General features: G+C 46.6%; 1 protein-coding gene across 3 annotated transcripts in view; it reads left to right on the top strand.

Annotated features, from left to right (window-relative positions):
• The window catches only part of SYVN1 (synoviolin 1), an 87,752-nt gene that overhangs the window by 51,001 nt on the left and 15,755 nt on the right, over nt 1–20,996 (top strand). For all 3 annotated transcript variants that reach the window (XM_073554507.1, XM_073554506.1, XM_073554508.1), the window contains exons 7-8: nt 16,264–16,390; nt 16,582–16,681. In XM_073554507.1, coding sequence (XP_073410608.1) covers nt 16,264–16,390; nt 16,582–16,681 — 227 coding nt within the window. The remainder of the gene's footprint in view (nt 1–16,263; nt 16,391–16,581; nt 16,682–20,996) is intronic.

Genomic DNA, 20,996 nt, shown 5'->3' with positions numbered 1-20,996 from the left:
TAAATGATCAATATTTCTGCACTGATGGCAATTTATTTTCTTAACCTAAACCACATTTCAGAGGGTTTCAGCTTTCAATAGAATAATTTATACAACCAATGGATGAATTTAACGTCAGGTTATAAGCTTTTATTTACATAACATGGATAAGCGACATAACTTCTGTCAGGGAGTGTAGTTTAAGGCATGAAATGAGTTCGGGGGTAAAACCAAATTTAGAGAGGACCGTAAATAAATATGTCCATGAAAGCAAGTCAAAGGCCTTTTCAATGTCTAAGGCTAGGAGTAATAGCTGCTCCTTTCGTAAGTTTGCCGTGTGAATGACATTGAGGTTACGTTGGATGTTATCCGGGGCCTGTCTCGTTGATACAAAATACAGTATAAACATTAAGTTTCATAAACCTGCAGTAAGGAAAAATGACCTGCAGGTGGCACAACAGTACCCCAAAGCACACTACCAACACATTTGTAAACATGCACTGCTTTTTCGCTGATTACTTTGCCACACACACACACACGATACACCATTTGGAAGGTAAACTTGCTCCCTTCAGCAAGAAAACAGCTAAACAAACCACATATTCACGATTTTATCACTAAATACACTTTTGTTTTTTTTAATTCGTTTATTAAACTTCAAAACAAGAAAAGAATGTAATGTACAACATATTTGCTTGTGAACATTGTACAGAGCATACACACTACCATCTTTTTGTGAAATCCTAAACAAAAATTAAACACTCTTATTAATATACAAGTAATCTATTCATAATCCCACAAGCATATACAGGGAACAATAGGCTATACATTATAAGCATGTACATCAATCATATCTCACAGGCCTTTATTATATCGCACAGATAATGTAGATTGATTAATTATAAGTTCCTAAACTAATCTACAACTACGTCAACTGTCTACTAATTCGCAGCCTACTGCCTTGCACTATATTGTCTCACATGCAATGTCTCCATTCTACAAAGTGAGATGAGAAGAATTCCACTTCTCCCAGATTTTTTCAAATTTACCCAGGCATCCACTGTTCTGATATAATGTGCGCTCCTATGGGACAATCGTGTTTACTAAGTCAATCCAAGTTCTAAGAGAAGGACATGAATTACCCATCCACCGTAACGCCAATACTTACAGTGCCATAAACAGTGTCTCGCATAGAAAGATCCCAACATGGTGACCCCAAATCTCCTCCTCCCATACCCCAAACAAGCAGACCAGTGGTTCAAGAGGGACAGAAGCTTGCACCAATGATGACAAGAATAGCGTCACCTCTTTCCAGGAATGTAGGGTAGTGGGACACTGCCATATCATGTGAATAAAGTCTGCATCTGGTGAGTGACATCGCAAGCATTCTTATGATTGGAATCGACCCATCCTAAAAAGTTGGCGTTAAATATGATTGGTTTATTATATACAACTGTATCATTCTATTATTAATAGATAGTGAGACTCTAATCGGAGATTCCAGGATCTCTTCCCACTCCTCTCCCTGCGTATTAGGGATGAGCCTTTCCCACTTCCCTTTAACAGAACTTATGGCAGATTCTGCTCCCACCGACAGCATGTACGTATATAAAGAGGAGATGAGGCCCTGGGGACCCTGTGAGTTAAGGATTCCTATCAGATGTAGAGACGAAATGGCACGGCCCACACCTATACTCCTTATGTGCGACTGAAGAGCAGATCTTAGTTGTAAATGGCGGAAAAATTGAGATCTCGGGACATCATGTTTAGCCTGTATCTGCTCAAAAGACATTAAGGTCCCATGATCATACAAGTCTCCTATCAAGGAGACATTATGTTGAGTCCAAAAATCAGTGGACAGGTGACTTAGTAATACTGAAAAATAGGCATTTTTCCATAGGGGCATTTCAGCTATAATGTCCCAATATCCAATCACGTTCTTAATTTGCCTCCATACTGATCGTGCCATAAATATCACCATATCATCTGCGTATAAACCTATGGTATCTACCCGACCCGCTATATCTATACCTCTAATGCCAGGGGAAGACCTTATGCGTATTGCCAGTGCCTCAATCGCAAGGGCGAAGAGGGCCGGGGAAAGGGGGCACCCCTGACGGGTCCCCCTATGTAATGAAAAGGACTCAGATATGGAATTATTCACAATAGTACGGGCTTTAGGTTTCATATACAGTAGTTTAACCCATTTTATAAACTTATCACCAAAGCCATACCTCTGTAGGCATGCGGAGAGAAAAGGCCACTCGAGAGTCAAAAGCCTTGGCGGCATCCAACGACGCCAATGCCCTTTTGTTGTCTGGCATTAGAGAACTATATTGGACTATTGACTGGACTCGTCTGATATTAATTGAAGGACTCTTACCAGGCATAAAGCCTGTCTGGTCAGGATGTATAAGGTTCAGTATAATCGAATTTAATCTGGTGGCGAGAATTTTAGTAAAGATTTTATAGTCCACATTTACTAACGATATGGGACGATAGGATCCACATTCCAAAGGGTCCTTCCCCTCCTTCCTAAGCACTATGATATTAGCCTCGTAAAAGGATTCAGGCACAGATTCCCCCTCCCATATTCCCCGAAACACCTTTATCAGAAGTGGCGTTAATATATCTCGGTATTTCCTATACAATTCAATAGGGAATCCGTCCGGCCCATGGGCCTTCCCAGAGGCCATGTCCGCTATAGCATTCTCTATCTCCTCTACAGTGAATTCAGCGTCCATAAAGGCTCGCTGATCAGAATCTAAGACAGGGAATTTTACATCCGACAAGTAATGCAAACACTCCAAATTATCAGAGCCACTTTTAGATTCATATAATGACATAATAATCATAGAAGCAGCCAAGAATCTCCTCAGTTGAAGACACCAACGAATCATCCGACTTAGGGATCTGTAATATTGTATTAGAAGTATTATGTTGGCGCACCAGATAGGCCAAAAGCTTGCTCGCTTGGTTTCTCAGTTCAAAATAAGACTGGCGAGCAAAGAATAATTTGTGCTTCTACTTGGTGTCTATGTGCTGGGTGTATAATTGTTGGGCAGCCACCAACTCAATCCTGTTGCCATTGGTTGGGTTAGATATGTATGCAGCCTCCGAATCCTTTAATTACCGTTCCATCACATCATCTTCCCTTGAGGTTACCCGCTTATTAAAAGAAATTGTGGAGGACAAGCAGCCCCTCAGATATGCCTTAAGGGCATCCCAAAATATATTAATATCCTGAGGTTCCTGATGGGACAAAATGAAATAATGCAATTGATCGATTGTTCTATCGGGGGTTACTATCAGTTTCAGCCAGAAAGGGTTCAACTTCCAAACCATCCTATTATTTAATTGCCCGTACTTAAGTTTGAGGATGACCGGGCTATGGTCTGAGATACCTCTATTGCCATGTTCCACACTATCCACCCACATTGCCAGACCACTGGTTCCGAATATGTAATCTATGCGCGATAGGGAGCGCCTAGTGGATGAGTGGCAGGTATACTCTCTCAACTCAGGGTGCCGCACTCTCCACAAATCTAGCCACCCACTACCCCCCATAAATAGCGATAGTTGGGTTGCTGTCGACAAAGGAACCCCCCCAGCTACTCCATCATCCAGTCTCAATTTATCAAGATGATTATTCATAACCATATTGAAGTCCCCCATACAGATAACATCCGCATACGGATAATTTAGGGCGAAACTCAACGCCTTCTGGAGAATGGACATATTAGCCAGAGGCGGATTATACACACATAAAATCACATATTTCCTGGTATTTATTGATGCATAGACGAAGACAAAACGACCCTCAGGATCCCTCTGGGTATCCCTGGCTTCCCATCTAACATGTCTATGCAACAACAGTGAGACCCCCTTGAGTAACTAGTATGGAATGTGTGAACAGACCATTGTACCCAAGGCTTCTGCACGCACCGAGCTGTATCCCTGGTCAGGTGCGTCTCCACCAAAGCCAGAATGTGAGGGCGGTAATGTCTAATCTGCGAGAAGACTTTGATATTTTTCCGGGGGGTTTTTTATACCTCTCACATTCCATGTCATACATATCTCAGACCCCATATTTACTCTGCTGGATATTGCCTACATCAGTACCCGTGGAAAATTTAGAGACGCCACACATAAGCTGAAACTGCTGCTGGCTGCGAATTATACCTAAAAAAACAAAACCAAAACCACTATAAAAAAACATCAAAGTGGAGAAACAAACAATACGGGAGCAAAATCCTGCTTTCCCATCACGAAATAGACACGGGGATACCATCACTGAGCTCAGTGTCCGGTATTGTTGGTAATCCGGGCGTCCGTGGAAAAGGCTCCAATCAAACCATCAATGGAAAGAATTCTGATTAACAGTAGAAACACTGATTCCTTCGCAGCAGACCCTTTGCGGGACCGCAGCCACTCAGCCGCCTCCGCCGGATCCGTAAAAAAATAGAGAAGACCATGGACCACCGGGAGCCTGGCCGGATAGATCATTGAGTACACAATATTCCTCTCCCGGAGCCGCTTCTTGACTTCCATGAATTGTGCTCGTTGTTTCTGAAGTTCTATGGAAAAGTCTGGAAAAATTGACATTGTGGCATCGTTGAACTTAATGGGACTCTTTTGTCGAGCTAGACGTAGAATCGCATCCCTGTCCCTGCAATTGAGGAGACAAACACCAAAAAAGGTCTAGGTGGGGCTCCAGGAGGAAGCGGTCTTGTAGGGACCCTATGGGCCCTTTCCACAGCAAATGTTGGGGAGAATTCGTCTCCCAGAGAGGTTTTGAGCCAATCTTCTAGAAACTGTTCCGGATGTTGACCTTCGGAGCGTTCCGGCAGACCAATAACTCGGACGTTATTCTGGCGCATTCTATTCTCCAGGTCATCTGCTTTTTGCCTCCAAGCATTTACCGAGCCCGCCGCTTTCGTAAGCTTGGCTTCCATGGGTGCGATGGTGTCCTCTACCTTGGACACCCTTGTCTCCACCTCCGTAATGCGCCCTCTCATGGCCTGCATATCTTCTCGAAGACGCCCCACCTCAGTATACACATCCTCTATTACTCTGTCGCCTAATTGGGGGACACAGAACCTTGGTGTTATGCTGCTGTCCACTAGGAGGCGACACTATGCATAATCTGAAAAAGATTAACTTTGGCTCCTCCTCTGCAGTATACACCCCTGGACGGCGTCAGCCTTCTCCAGTTTTTGCTTAGTGTCGCAAGGAGGCACACCTTTTTTCTTCCGTTTTTTTTTTCCTTTTTTTCACCCGGACGGTGACAGACGCACCCTCCCTAATCCCCCGCAGGGGGTATTAGGTTGAGACGCCTCAGGTAGGGTCGGAGATCAGGCAGCATTTCGCAGCTTCCAGGGACCCTAGGCTGGCTGAGGGATCCTGTTGGGGCCGGGGGAGGGTGCGGACTGGATGGCCAGCAGAGACAGGGCTTTTCTGCGTCCCTGTCTCTGCAACATCAGCGGCTCCATAGCGCTTCAGGGGCCCCCCATACAAAAACCGCTACCCCTGCTACCCCCACCGCTATCCAGTCGACCATTCTGGGGGGTCTGGTACAAATCCGCCCCCCCCCCCCGGACTACCGCGCCGCTCTGGAGCCCTCCTGGGCATCAGGCTTCTAATTTAGGCCGCGGCTTCGGCCTAGCTGAAGCCGCCGCCTTTTCCCCGCCCCCCGCCCCGCCCCCCGGATGACCAAAATGACACGCTGGAGTGTCATAGAAGGGGCGGATTGAGGCAGAAAGGGCGCGTTTTTTACACAGCCCAGCGCGCCCTTTTCAGCTCTCCGCCCCCTCCTCCCTCTCCTCAGAGCCCCAGTGGCCATTTTTTCTGGATGAGATCCAGGAGAGGAGCATCACAGCGGTCTCCGGGGGGCACAGAACTGGGATCTGTCGGCGCTGGACCTAGGGGCACACCGGTGGGGTAAGCTCACAGCTGGGTTCTCATTACTCAGCTGTGAATCTATACTTCCTATAAGGCTTTCTGTGGGTTCCCTCTGCGTAGCCACCCCTGTACGATCCCTTATAGCCAGCCTCTGTGCACTATGCCGGGCTCAAGGAAGAGAACCAGGCAGGAATGTTTCTATGCATTCTGTACAGCCTGCAAAGCCACGCTCCCTAGTGGCAGCACGTATCCGCACTGCCGGGACTGCATCCAGAACTCTGGGTCAGAACCCCAGGGAGTCCCTACTGACGCTTCAGTGTCACAGGCCACGCTGGAATGGGCAACTCAGATGTCTCAGTCTATGTCACAGTCCATAGACAACCTAACTGCTACATTACTGCAAGCTCTGCAGAGTCGGGCCCCGGCTATGGACGGTACACAGCAAACGGACAGCTTGTCTCAGGAACATGCTGCTTCCGACTCTCACAGACGTAAGCGGACCCACAGGTCTCGATCACCTGAGTCGCACTATAGCACAAGGTCGTCCCCCTCTAGGGAGAGACAGCGTCATTCCAGGTCTCCTGGGCAGTCCCCTGCCACAGACAGACAGTGCAATTTACCACAGGGATCCCCCACCACAGAAGACCCCCGCCCCAGGTCGCCCTCCAGGGATCACCTTAGCGAGGCACAGGATTCGGAGGGCATCTGTGACTCCGACTCAGATAATGAAACGGTCAGGTCCGTGGTACCTTCTCCCCCAGCAATACAGCGCTAGTTGAGGACATAATTTCTGCCATTCATCGGGTGCTAAAAATTCCAAGTCGCCCCCGGAAGTCCCAGAACATAGGATTTGCTTCGAAAGTGTTCAAAAACCACCTAAGGTCTTCCCTAATCACGATGAGTTTGAGAAAATACTTACCAAACAGTTTGCGCAGCCTGACAAAAAATTCGCTAATCGCAAATATTTGGAAGCGAAGTACCCCTTCCCACAGAAAGACACCAAACAATGGACAGATCCACCTGAAGTGGACCCTCCGGTTTCTAGGCTAGCAGCGCAGACTTTACTCTCTCTGCCGGATAGCTCAACCCTCAGGGACGCAGCAGACCGGCAAGTAGAACGCATGGCTCGTTCTATTTTCGAAGCGGCAGGCGCCTCTCTGGGCCCTGCGTTTGCTTCAGTTTGGGCAGCCAAGGCCATCCTGGCTTCGGCCAAAAAACTACAGGAGGGTCTTCAGGCTTCAAATCCTGAACTCTCGGACCAAGCGGTCCAGATGGCAGTGGTAGCAGACTACATGATTCATGCAGCCCTGGATTCCGCCAGAGGTGTAGCGGGAATAGCATCAAACGCCATCACGATCCGACGCATCCTCTGGCTGCGAGAATGGAAAGCGGATGCAGCCTCAAAGAAGTACCTCACGCGACTTCCGTATTTTACTGGAAGACTTTTCGGCGAAAAGTTGGACACCATGATAGCCAATGCCACTGGGGGTAAGAGTACCTCTCTCCCTCAACTAAAACCGAAACGCACGTTTAAACGAAGAAACCAGACGCGATTCCGATCCTTTCGGAATTCCTCGGGCTGGTCCGTTTCGCGCCCAGTGCAAAACCGCAACCGTTCTCCACGCAGAGACAACCCACAGACGCAGCAGCGACCGGACAGGGCTTGGCAGTCGAAAGCAGGCCAAGCGAAACCCAAGGGAGGAAAACCTCAGAACTTCACTTCATCATGACTCGAGACCTCCGGAAGACACCCCACCAGTAGGCGGCCGACTTTTACTCTTTCAGCAAGTCTGGCTGCCTATTACAGAAGACAGGTGGGTCAGGGAAATAGTGTCTTCCGGATACAAGATAGAGTTCACTTCCGTTCCACCGAACCGGTTCTTCCTTTCTGTTCCTCCAACACCACCAGAAAAGGCTCGTGTTTTCCACCAAGCGGTTTCCTCTCTCCTTCAATCAGGAGTTGTGGTGCCGGTTCCCACGAACGAGAGATTCCGAGGATTCTACTCAAATTTGTTCGTAGTCCCCAAGAAAGGAGGCGGCGTCCGACCCATACTGGACCTAAAACAGCTCAACAATTACGTACGGGTCCGTCATTTCCGCATGGAGTCCCTCCGGTCCATCATTGCATCCATGGAGCAGGGAGAATACCTCGCCTCCATAGACATACAGGATGCGTATCTCCACATACCAATTGCTCCCGCCCACCAAAGGTTTCTCAGGTTCGCGGTCAACCAAAACCACTACCAGTTTGTCGCCCTTCCGTTCGGACTCGCCACGGCTCCTAGAACGTTCACCAAAGTCATGGCGGCCACCATGGACGTCCTGCACTCAAGAGGCATCCTAGTCGTCCCGTACCTGGACGACCTCCTCGTCAAGTCTCCCACTTTCAAAGACTGCGAGGTCAGTGTCTCAATCACTCCAGACACTCTGAGTCGCCTGGGATGGCTAGTCAACCTACAGAAATCGTCGACCATCCCATCTCGGACTCTAACATTCCTGGGAATGGTATTTGACACCGCCAGGGGCCTGGTGCTCCTTCCCAAGGACAAGACACTGGCCATCCGTCTGGGAGTTCGCACACTCCTTCGCAGTCCTCCTCGATCTCCGGTTTGCCATGAGAATCCTCGGCAGGATGGCAGCAGCAATAGAGGCAGTGCCATTTGCCCAGTTTCACCTCAGGGTCCTTCAACTAGCCATACTCAGATCTTGGGACAGGAACCCTCTCTCCATCGACAGGGAGTTCAGGTTGACGTCATCAACCAGGAGGTCCCTGCATTGGTGGCTCAAACCAAACTCGCTTACACGAGGGAAGCCTGACAGGCTCTCAGGACAATGGAAGATCCTGACTACCGATGCAAGCCTGACAGGCTGGGGGGCGGTGCACCTACATCACAGGGCAAGTGGTCACCGAGGGAAGTGACATTGCCTATCAATGTTCTGGAAATCAGGGCCATTCTCTTGGCACTGAGAGCATTTCATCACTTGCTTGCAGCCTCGCACATACGGATACAGTCGGACAATGCCACGGCTGTGGCATACGTGAACCACCAAGGCGGGACCCGCAGCGCCCAGGCGATGAGAGAAGTGGCTCATATCCTCCACTGGGCGGAAGACACAAGGTCGGTACTTTCTGCGGTACACATTCCGGGTGTAGAAAACTGGGAAGCCGACTTCCTCAGCAGGCAAGGAATGGACTCGGGGGAGTGGTCTCTCCATCCCGAGATTTTTTACCAGATCTGTCAACGCTGGGGAACCCCGGATGTGGACCTAATGGCATCCCATCTCAATACCAAGGTTCCCAATTTCATGGCCAGGACACACGACCCGCGGTCGCTCGGAGCGGATGCCCTGATCCAGGACTGGTCCCAGTTCCGACTCCTGTACATTTTTCCACCCCTCCCCCTAATCGCCAGGGTCGTGAGGAAGATGAAGCAAGAGGGAGTTCCGACCATCCTCATCGCGCCAGACTGGCCCAGACGTACTTGGTACGCCGACATCGTCCAACTTACGGCAGACGCCCCCTGGCGTCTACCCGACCGTCACGACCTTCTGTCTCAAGGTCCGTTCTTCCACCAGAATTCAGGGGCTCTCAATTTGACGGCATGGCCCTTGAAACCTGGATTCTAACCCAGGCAGGTTTTTCACCGGCAGTCATTGCAACTATGATCAGGGCAAGGAAGCCTGCCTCCGCCAAGCTCTATTATCGTACCTGGAGAGCTTTCTTTTCTTGGTGCGAATCTCATGGACAAGTCCCACTCCCTTATTCCCTCCCGAAGGTACTAGGTTTTCTTCAATCGGGCCTAGATGCCAAGCTATCCTTAAGTTCGCTTAAGAGTCAGGTGTCCGCGCTTTCAGTCCTTTTTCAAAAGCGCATTGCTATTAAACCGCAAGTAAGGACTTTCATCCAGGGAGATTCCCGATTGGTTCCTCCCTACAAACGTCCGCTGGATACGTGGGACCTCAATCTGGTCCTGACAGCATTGCAAGCTCCACCCTTCGAACCTCTTAGAGGAGTTTCACTCTCCATTCTGTCTCAGAAAGTGGTTTTTCTAGTGGCGATCACCTCGTTACGCAGAGTGTCGGAATTGTCAGCACTTTCGTGCAGACGGCCTTTCCTAGCCTTTCACCAGGACAAGGTGGTTCTCCGCACGGTACCATCCTTCCTTCCGAAGGTTGTGTCCAACTTTCACCTTAATGAAGAGATTTCACTGCCTTCCCTTTGCCCGGTTCCGGTTCATAGAGTGGAGAAGGCTCTGCATACGCTTGACCTCGTCAGAGCATTGCGGATTTACGTGTCCAGGACTGCACCTTTCCGGAAATCTGATTCCCTCTTCATTCTTCCGGAAGGTAGTCGCAAGGGGTTGCCGGCTTCCAAGGCTACCCTTGCCAGGTGGATCAAGTCCACCATACATGAGGCCTACCGACTTAACAATTCCCCTCTTCCGGCCGGTATCACGGCACACTCTACTCGGGCAGTAGGGGCCTCCTGGGCCATTCGGCATCAGGCTTCGGCACAACAAGTGTGCAAGGCGGCCACTTGGAATAGCCTACACATGTTTACGAAACACTACAGTGTTCATACCCAGTCCTCAGCGGATGCGAGCCTGGGTAGACTGGTTCTGCAGGCGGCAGTACCCCAAGTCTAGGGGACTGTCAGCACAATATTCGTCCACTGCTTCCCACCCAGGGACTGCTTTGGGACGTCCCAAGGTTCTGTGTCCCCCAATTAGGCGACAGAGTAAAGGAGATTTTTGTGTACTCACCGTAAAATCTCTTTCTCTTAGCCTTTAATTGGGGGACACAGCTCCCACCCTGTTGCCCTTACGGGCCGTTGTTTCCTGTTGAGTTCTCATATTGTTCTTTGAGCTCGTACATAGTAGCCTTCTTACAGGCATGGTTATGTTATTTGGTTTCGTTCCTCCTTATGCTTTGGCACAAAACTGGAGAAGGCTGACGCCGTCCAGGGGTGTATACTGCAGAGGAGGAGCCAAAGTTAATCTTTTTCAGATTATGCATAGTGTCGCCTCCTAGTGGACAGCAGCATAACACCAAGGTTCTGTGTCCCCCAATTAAAGGCTAAGAGAAAGAGATTTTACGGTGAGTACACAAAAATCTCCTTTTTCCCCGTCAGCGATGTTCTGGTTAAAGAGACGGCCTGCATCAGTTGTTCAGATGCTTGCTTGAGGGTTAAATCCTCCTGCTCACTCTCCTCTCCACCCTCAGAGGGGCGGTTTTTACGCTGAACCTGTGAAGGGTTATTTCTGAGGGACCATGCAGTGTCGGAATTGTCAGGTCTAGCAAACTTTCAATTTTTTGGCTGCTCCTGCCCACTTGGAGCAGTTTATTTTTAATAGCAATATGACACAGCCGGGCGCAACTGAAATGGTATGTCCAGGAGATTCCCTGGTCCAAATTATAAGCACAGCAGCGCAATAATATGATAATGACGAGTGTCCCAGGGGCAGCACAGAGCAGAAGGGTCACCTGGGAGGATAAGATTCGGCTCTGAGTAGTAAGAGATGCCTTATAGTTGGGGAGGGACCGCAGTGCCCACAGAGACAGCAGCCAGGGATGAGTCCAGAGGACCCTAAAGTAATAGCACTGACCAGCTGGGTGACTTAACAGAGGGGAGTGCGGGGCCCAATCTTCGAGAGCACTCACCGCTTCTCCCTGTCAGATCCACAGAATAGGTGTCAGCGCTGTGAGGAGGGGGCCAGCGCCGCGTCTCCCACAGCCAGAGCACGCGCTTCTGAAGATGGCCGCCCCAGCCTTTACCGCCGTCTGCACATCGAGATTCGGCCTCCCACAGGGTTCCAGAGGTGCTCCACGGCCCAGGGGGTCCAGTACCGGCAGGTATGCCGCAGCACCACGGGTCCGCTGACAGGATTTATGTCAGGATGCGAGGAGCTCTCCCTGAACGCGTCCTCTCACCGCCGCTACATAGCCACGCCCCCACTAAATACAGTTTAAACATTCATTTTCATAAACCTGCAGAAAGACACAATGACCTACAGGTGGCACCTCAACCGGAAAACATTTTTTGGTCTCTGCTTATCAAACCAATTTATTGCATTACCAATCTACATATATAAATACCTGTCTGTGTTCATCAGCTCATGAAATACATTTACATTTGACCAGCTTGCTTTTTCTGAAATTGGTCGTCGGGGGCGCAGGCAATGTGCGAAAATTTCACATGGGCCAAGCTCGTTGTTGTTATTATTAATTTATTATTTTCATTAGATTATTTTATTATCGGATGTCGTGTAGCTTTTAGAGATTAAATATTTGCAATTGGTTTTTATTAAAATTTTTGCCTCCTAGAGCTTGCATGTGATTCAGAAAAATGCAGGCTGCATGAAGCTGTTAAGAGCACACCCCATCAAGTTTCTCTCTTCTTAAGATAAATCTGAAATGTGTTTTTCTTTATAAAAGAAAGGTTTAAAGGTGTGTAAAGTTTTTAGGACTATCACAACTGTTATTTAAGCAGCAATAGTCTCCTACTAATATATTGTTACTGTTAGAATCAGTGCTGATATCCTCCATAATAAACTTTTGGATATATTGCCACTTTACAATCCTCCAGTTTTAGCAACTTTTCCTCAGTATCAATTTTTTTTTTTAAATTAAGACTTTATTCGCTTTTGCTATGAAAATTATTTCCTGCTGTTACAACTTTATATATACAGTACACACCAAAAGCTTGGACACACCTCATTCAAAGCGTTTTCTTTATTTTCATGACTATGAAAATTGTAGATTCACTCTGAAGGCATCAAAACTATGAATTAACACATGTGGAATTATATAATTAACAAAAAAGTGTGAAACAACTGAAAATCTGTCTTATATTCTAGGTTCTTCAAAGTAGCCACCTTTTGCTTTGATTACTGCTTTGCACACTCTTGGCATTCTCTTGATGAGCTTCAAGAGGTAGTCACCGGAAATGGTTTTCACGTCACAGGTGTGCCCTGTCAGGTTTAATAAGTGGGATTTTTTTACCTTATAAATGGGGTTGGGACCATCAGTTGTGTTGTACAGAAGTCTGGTGGATACACAGGTGATAGTCCTACTGAATAGGCTGTTAGAATTTGTATTATGGCAAGAAAAAAGCAGCTAAGTAAAGAAAAACGAGTGGCCTTCATTACTTTAAGAAATGAAGGTCAGTCCGAAAAACTGGGAAAACTTTGAAAGTGTCCCCAAGTGGAGTGGCAAAAACCATCAAGCACTACAAAGAAACTGGCTCACATGAGGACCGCCCCAGGAAAGGAAGACAAAGAGTCACCTCTGCTGCGGAGGATAAGTTCATCCGAGTCACCAGCCTCAGAAATCGCAGGTTAACAGCAGCTTAGATTAGAGACCAGGTCAATGCCACACAGAGTTCTAGCAGCAGACACATCTCTACAACAACTGTTAAGAGCAGATGTTCTGCAGCAGGCCTTCATGGTAAAATAGCTGCTAGGAAACCACTACCAAGGACAGGCAACAAGCAGAAGAGACTTGTTTGGGCTAAAGAACACAAGGAATGGACATTAGCCCAGTGGAAATCTGTGCTTTGGTCTGATGAGTCCAAATTTGAGATCTTTGGTTCCAACGACCGTGTCTTTCTGCGACGTAGAAAAGGTGAACGGATGGACTCTACATGCCTGGTTCCCACCGTGAAGCATGGAGGAGGAGGTGTGATGGTGCTTTGCTGGTGACACTGTTGGGGGTTTATTCAAAATTGAAGGCATACTCAACCAGCATGGCTACCACAGCGTCTTGCAGCGGCATGCTATTCCATCCGGTTTGCGTTTACTTGGACCATTTATTTTTCAACAGGACAATGACCCCAAACACACCTCCAGGCTGTGTAAGGGCTATTTGACCAAGAAGGAGAGTGATTGGGTGCTGCGCCAGATGACCTGGCCTCCAGTCACCAGACCTGAACCCAATCGAGATGGTTTGGGGTGAGCTGGACCGCAGAGTGAAGGCAAAAGGGCCAACAAGTGCTAAGCATCTCTGGGAACTCCTTCAAGACTGTTGGAAGACCATTTCCGGTGACTACCTCTTGAAGCTCATCAAGAGAATGCCAAGAGTGTGCAAAGCAGTAATCAAGGCAAAAGGTGGCGACTTTGAAGAACCTAGAATATAAGACATATTTTCAGTTGTTTCACACTTTTTTGTTAATTATATAATTCCACATGTGTTAATTCATAGTTTTGATGCCTTCAGAGTGAATCTACAGTTTTCATAGTCATGAAAATAAAGAAAACTCTTTGAATTAGAAGGTATCCAAACTTTTGGTCTGTACTGTGTGTGTGTGTGTGTGTGTGTGTGTGTGTGTGTGTGTGTATATATATATATATATATAATATATAGTCTAGTCGATGGGAGATATGTGTCTCAGAGATGGCTTGTCTCCGTAATGTAAGGCATAATGGATATTACTATATCTCTATTGTACTGCAAGGACCTGTGGTGAGGTCACAGTCACATTACTAGTCAACTGCTGGGTTCGTGGGTGTGGCTATACCCTTATAACGTAGAATGCTCCTGAAACAGAGCTGTAGGTGAGGAGGGACAAGCCTGTGTGTGCTAAGGCTCCAGGTCTGAGCCTGAAGTAACGGACATTTGTGTTCTCTTTTGCCTAAGCTAAAGGCTATTCCTCTTGGGACGTGCTGCTTTGTGGGTTTATGATGCAAATAAACTGCATGAACTTTAAAAGAACCTGCCTCATGATTGTCTCCCGCTGCACCTGAGCAAGTAGAATCCCTAAAATATATATATTCATTCCATCTATCTAGATCAGTGGTCCCCAACCTTTTTTGCACCGGGGACCGGTTTCAAGCAAGACCATTCTTCCATGGCCCGGCAGGGCGGGGATGGAGGTGTGGCAGGGGCGGGGCTTTGGTCATAAGGGGGCGGGGCTATGGACACGGTTGTAGTGTAGCAGTGCATACTTATAATTAAATAACATTTATAATGTGACTCAACTCACCATAGGTTTTGAATAAGTGCTCCATCACCCCCTTCTCCCCATCATTGCCTTCACCCCATCACTCCCTTCTCCCCATCATTGCCTTCTCCCCATCACTGCTGTCTCCCCATCATTGCCTTCACCCCATCATTCCCCTCTCCCCATCATTGCCTTCACCCCATCACTGCCATCTCTCCATCATTGCCTTCACCCCATCACTGCCATCTCTCCATCATTGCCTTCACCCCATCACTGCTGTCTCCCCATCATTGCCTTCACCCCATCACTGCTGTCTCTCCATCATTGCCTTCACCCCATCACTGCCATCTCCCCATCATTGCATTCACCCCATCACTGCCGTCTCCCCATCATTGCCTTCACCCCATCACTGCCGTCTCTCCATCATTGCCTTCACCCCATCACTCCCTTCTCCCCATCATTGCTTTCACCCCATCACTCCCTTCTCCCCATCATTGCCTTCACCCCATCACTGCCGTCTCTCCATCATTGCCTTCACCCCATCATTGCTTTCACCCCATCACTCCCTTCTCCCCATCATTGCCTTCACCCCATCACTGCCGTCTCTCCATCATTGCCTTCACCCCATCACTCCCCTCTCCCCATCATTGCCTTCACCCCATCACTCCCTTCACCCCATCATTCCCTTCTCCCCATCACTGCCTTCACCCCATCACTCCCCTCTCCCCATCATTGCCTTCACCCCATCACTCCCTTCTCCCCATCATTGCCTTCACCCCATCACTCCCTTCTCCCCATCATTGCCTTCACCCCATCACTCCCTTCTCCCCATCACTGCCTTCACCCCATCACTCCCCTCTCCCCATCATTGCCTTCACCCCATCACTCCCCTCATGGCCTTCTCCTCATGTCCCCATCTCCTCCAGGGCCAGGCTACACAAACACAGACCAACACACACACAGACATACATGTACACACATTATACACACACACACAGACAGACATACACATACACACAGACACCACCTCTCTCCTCTCACCTGCCCGCCGCCCGCGCTTCCTCGCACTGACACAGCAGCGGCCGCGCTCCTCTCTGTGTCAGTCAGAGACAGGAAGCGCGGGCGGCGGGCAGGAAGCTGGACGGGTCCTTGCAGCTCCGCTCCTGCTATTCCCTCTTGCAGGCAGCGGAGCTGCTTGATCGCTCCCTGCCCGCCGCTAAGAGCTGCTGCGCGCCGCCCCAGCCCCCGCTATGCCACTGACCGCCTCTGGCTCACCTTGTGTCCGCGGACCGGCAAGGGCACTGCAGCGGCCCGGTGCTGGGCCGCGGACCGGCGGTTGGGGACCCCTGATCTAGATAGATATTATTATTATTATTATTATTATTATTATTATTATTTCTGGTTTGGTTACTGACTGCATTTTGTTTTTCTCTTTTATTTGCCAGTATGCCATACTGATGACGATGATCCTCACAGTCTTCATAAAGTATGTCCTGCACTCTGTGGACCTTCAGAGTGAGAATCCCTGGGACAATAAAGCAGTGTACATGTTATACACCGAACTCCTGACTGGTAAGCAAGCTCCACTTTTTTGCTAACAATTCTGTTTCGAGCTTAATATAATTTGAGCCTGGTGACCTAAATTAAATCCAGTAATTAAAAATCTTGTAAATTTATATTTTGCCCATACACTGTCTGTCCTTTGTCACTGTGATGGAATTTGTAGGAGAATCTGTTGTTATTTCCATCCTCCTTTCTTGCAGGCTTTATAAAGGTTTTGCTCTATATGGCTTTCATGACCATCATGGTTAAAGTCCACACGTTTCCACTTTTTGCAATTCGACCAATGTATTTGGCAATGAGGTAAGAAAACTGAAGTGAACATCTGCAAAATGTAAGTCCTAGGACTTCCACTTTTCGAACGCCATACTTCTAGTAGTGCGCTCTTCTTACTGCCTGAACCAAAAAGAAACCACTCGAAGGTAATCCAGAGATTCTGTTGTATAAAGGGGAACATTTTTTCCAGCTAAAACATTTACTTCATAAGGAAACAATAAAAGTACAATGAGTTCACCCTTTAACACATAAAGCCAAACTTTTGGGCCTTGTAGAGACTGGTGGGGTTCGCATTATCCTCACCATCTTCTAAACCAAACTGGTATACTCATTATGGTCTGTAAAGTAGATTCCCGAAAGATCTGTCTGGTGGGACCCTGGGTGGTCCAGAGGACTAAGTTGACTCCTATTATAAGGATGTGAAATTCGATCAAATTTTAAAACCTTATTATTTTTTTCATTTTTGTGTGTTTCGGCAGTCAAATACTCTCACGAGCACTGCCGCTCAATCTTTAATTAGTGTAAGAATGATATTCCAGGGATATTGTGTTTGAATAGCTCTTACTTAGATAGTCCATACATCCTTAAAGCGGTTGTCCACTACTAGAACAACCCATTTTCATTCCCCATGTTTTGGCCCCATTAAAATAAAAATGCCTATACTCTTCTTTGGCACTGTCAGCACACTCATTGGATTAGATTGTAGTAACCAGGGCTGTGGAGTCTGAGTCGGAGTTAGTTTTGGTTGGAGTCGGTAGAAATGTACCGACTCCAGCTTTAAAAAAAAAATGTATTAATATTTCCTAATTGAACTTTCATATGAATTTTATAAATGTTACTCAAATATATATGTTCTATCAAACTATGAACAACAGTGATAAGCAGTTCTGCTGGAGATAGAGACATTTCTTACTTCTTGTGTGTCACTGTTCTCCACTGCCCTTATCTAATCTTATACTTGGTTAACCTCATGCTGCCCCAACCCCCCTACTTACAATGTATGAAACTGAAAGTGAAAATGTGTTGCAAATTCTTAGTAGTAAAGCTCCTCCTCTAGACTAGATCATACTAGGTGTGCGTCTTCCAAGCATCTCACAGCTGCCTGCTACTCAGAAGAGGAAGACTGTAAGAAGTATTATCCTTTCAACAAACTTTGCATCAGTTAACTGTGAGTACACGAGGAATAATAACAGTATTACTGACCACTATATCAGTTGTACGACCTGGCAATAATTTTGTACAATTGTTTTTAGGAAAAACAATTGTCATTTGGATTGTGAATGCAGTATTAAAAACCTGAGAATGTCAAAGAAGCATCACATTAAATCAGCTGTATTTGATCATTTCACCATCACTCAAGATAGAAAACATTATGTCTGTCAGTGTATGACAAATGATCCAGACGAAAACAAATGCTGTGAAGCCAAGATGAGTGCATATTCAGGCAAAGATAAAAATGCTCCTACCAGAGCTTCTAATCTAAAGAGACATTTACAGCGCTTTCATACAGAAGTACTGAAAGCAGTGGATGAGAAAGACTGCATCCAAACCAATGAACCAGTGCCCAGCTCTTCCAGCCAAACAAAGGAGCAGAGAACTTTGCAGCCATCAGTTGCAAGATATTTTGTCAGTGACAAAGTTACTGTGACAATGACAGTAGATACATTTAAAAAACAGATCATAGAGCTTGTTGTAAAGGATAGTGTGCCTATTTCATTATTTTCACGACCAGCTTTTATGTGTCTGAATGGGGAAATGGCCCGCAAGCTTGGTGTTTCTCTGGAGAGAGAGAGTATTAGAAAATTAGTAATCGAAGAAGCTTTTAAACAAAAGGAAGAACTTAAAAAACCTCTCAAGGGACGCTTTCTGTTTCTTAAAATGGATGCCTGCACACGTCACAGAGTGAACTATTTTGCCATCAATGTCCGATTTGTTTGTGACAAAAATGAAATAGTTACCAAGACATTGGCAGTAAAAGACACCAAAGCTCATCACACCAGTGAGTTTCTCCAGGTCTTGGTGGAAAAGGTTCTGCAAGACTATGAACTTAAAAAAGAGCAAGTTCTTTCTGTCGTAACTGACAATGCTTCAAATATGATAAGTACTATTAAGCTAATGAATGAGAGTAATAATGGTGACCAGCAGCTAGAAGAACATTCTGGGTCCACAGACACAGAAATGTTTGAAATAGAGGAACACAGTATTGTAACTGAGGAGCAAACTGAAGTTGCTTCAGATGAACAGCAACATGATAGTTTAGATGATCTTGTTGAAACTGTGTCAATATGTTCTTTCATTCATCACATGCGCTGTGTTGTGCATACGCTACCAGCTGGCTATAAGAGACAGTCTGCAAGAAGGACATGCTGCTGCACTGATTGGCAAGGTGAGAAAATTGGCTACTGTTGCCAGAACCCCTAAAGTTGACTCAATTTTGAAGAGACGTGCTGGAAAAGGGGCAATTATTGATCAAGCCACACGATGGGGCAGTACTTACTTAATGATTCAGCGCTTGGTTGAACTGAAAACCTTTCTTGTAGACATGGCTAACCCTCAACTGACGCTAAATGAAAGTCAGTGGAATCAGGTGACTGAGCTGGAAAAATTGCTAGAGCACCCATTTACAGTGACTAAAAAATTACAAGCAGAGGACTTAACTCCAGGTATTTTCTTAAAGGAGTGGAAGAACCTGATGTTTCGCCTGTCCCAAAGAGGAGGGTTAATTGCAAGTGGCATTGCTACATCAATGAAACGGAGAGAGGAGCTACTATTACAAAATAACATTCTTTTGGCAGCTGTTTATGTAGACCCAATGCATCGGATTCTTCTAGATGATCAACAGCTAAGTAAAGGAAAAGAAGCTCTGTTTGAAATAGCAGTAAGGATGAAAGGGTTGCAGAACAGTCAGGAGGAACAAGAAGAATTTGGTCGTCCTGCCACATCTTCACCCTCATCATCAACTGATGAAGAATTTAATTTCGAAAAATATTTGGATCACAAGGACCGTGCAAAGCGTTCCCGCATAGAAGAAGAGTCATCCCCATCAAGGAACCCAGCCAGTACATTTCAGCAGAATTTTTCATGTGCACTAAAAGAAATTGAGAAATTTGACCGTTCATCAAAAATAACAGTGCAACAAGCGATTCCTCTGTATCCTGACATTGTCAGAGATGTTGCCCGAGTGGTTACTGCTTTGCCACCAACACAAATTAGTGTAGAGACTCTGCTCTCAAAATAATTAGATCAGATTTGAGGGCATCCATGAAGGAGGATCTGACAGAGGCAATACTTTTTCTGAGGACAAATTTATAGATTTCTTATTAACTGCATAAAAGTGTTTATTGCATATTTACTTACAGTTTAGAAAAGTTTATAAAAGTTATTTGCTATATTCTAATTGTATTCTAATAAATGTAGTTTTTGCTCTAAGTGGTCTGATTACTTATATGATGGTGAGAAACTGAATAAGCACGAAGTTTAATATTTTACAACAGTAAACTTGTTGTTATGAATTGGCCATTTATGAAGGAGTCGGAGCCGGAGCCTGATAAAATCCAGGAGTCGGAGTCGCAACTGTGGCTTACCGACTCCACAGCCCTGGTAGTAACGTAAGTCGTTGACTTTGTAAAGCCGGCCACACACTTTGGAAGGCCGACTACTGAATGACCGTGCAGTCAGCTTCCATCTCAGACTCCTCTCCCGTGTACAGAAGCAATCTTTCGACTGAGTACTCCTGTACAACAAGGGAGAACAATGTGAATGGCAGTCAAAATTCAGACATCTCTCCCGACCATCATTTGGCCGGCGCCCTCATACACATTACATGGCTGTTGGCTGAATGATCGTGTAGCCCACAGCCAACTCGGCTGATTATCCCATGTACATGAACACTTGTTCAGCCAGTTGCTCCTGTGCTTAGAGAGAGCCGCCAACAGACACGTTGATCAGTGGCTTATCTGAGGGTGAACAATGATTGATCACGCATGTCCGATTTCTGACTGCCAACGTCTCTCTCAGCCATCACTTGTTCGGAGCCCCCATACACATTCAACCAAACCCGTCGATATCAGTGGGTTTTGCTGACACAAGTCTTTGTATTGCCAGCTTAAGGCTCTGCTCAGTTTAGAATCGATAATCGGAACCGATAAATGGAATCCGCATTCTCTACAATCCTGTTCTAATCAGAAGGGCCCCGTTGATGGATATTGCTTTCAGTTTTACAGTGGAGTCTTGTATGCAGACAATATGAATCAATGGGTCCATTTGGAAGAAGATTCTAATTCCGTTTGCTTACAGGTCTGTTTAGATTAGAACTGACAGAGTGTAGAAGTAATGTGATTTT

Source organism: Dendrobates tinctorius, unplaced genomic scaffold (genome assembly GCF_039654945.1).
Source record: "Dendrobates tinctorius isolate UK_male_01 unplaced genomic scaffold, ASM3965494v1 ptg000211l, whole genome shotgun sequence".
NCBI classification, from domain to species: Eukaryota; Metazoa; Chordata; class Amphibia; order Anura; family Dendrobatidae; genus Dendrobates; species Dendrobates tinctorius.
This window is presented reverse-complemented; position numbering and strand designations above follow the sequence as displayed.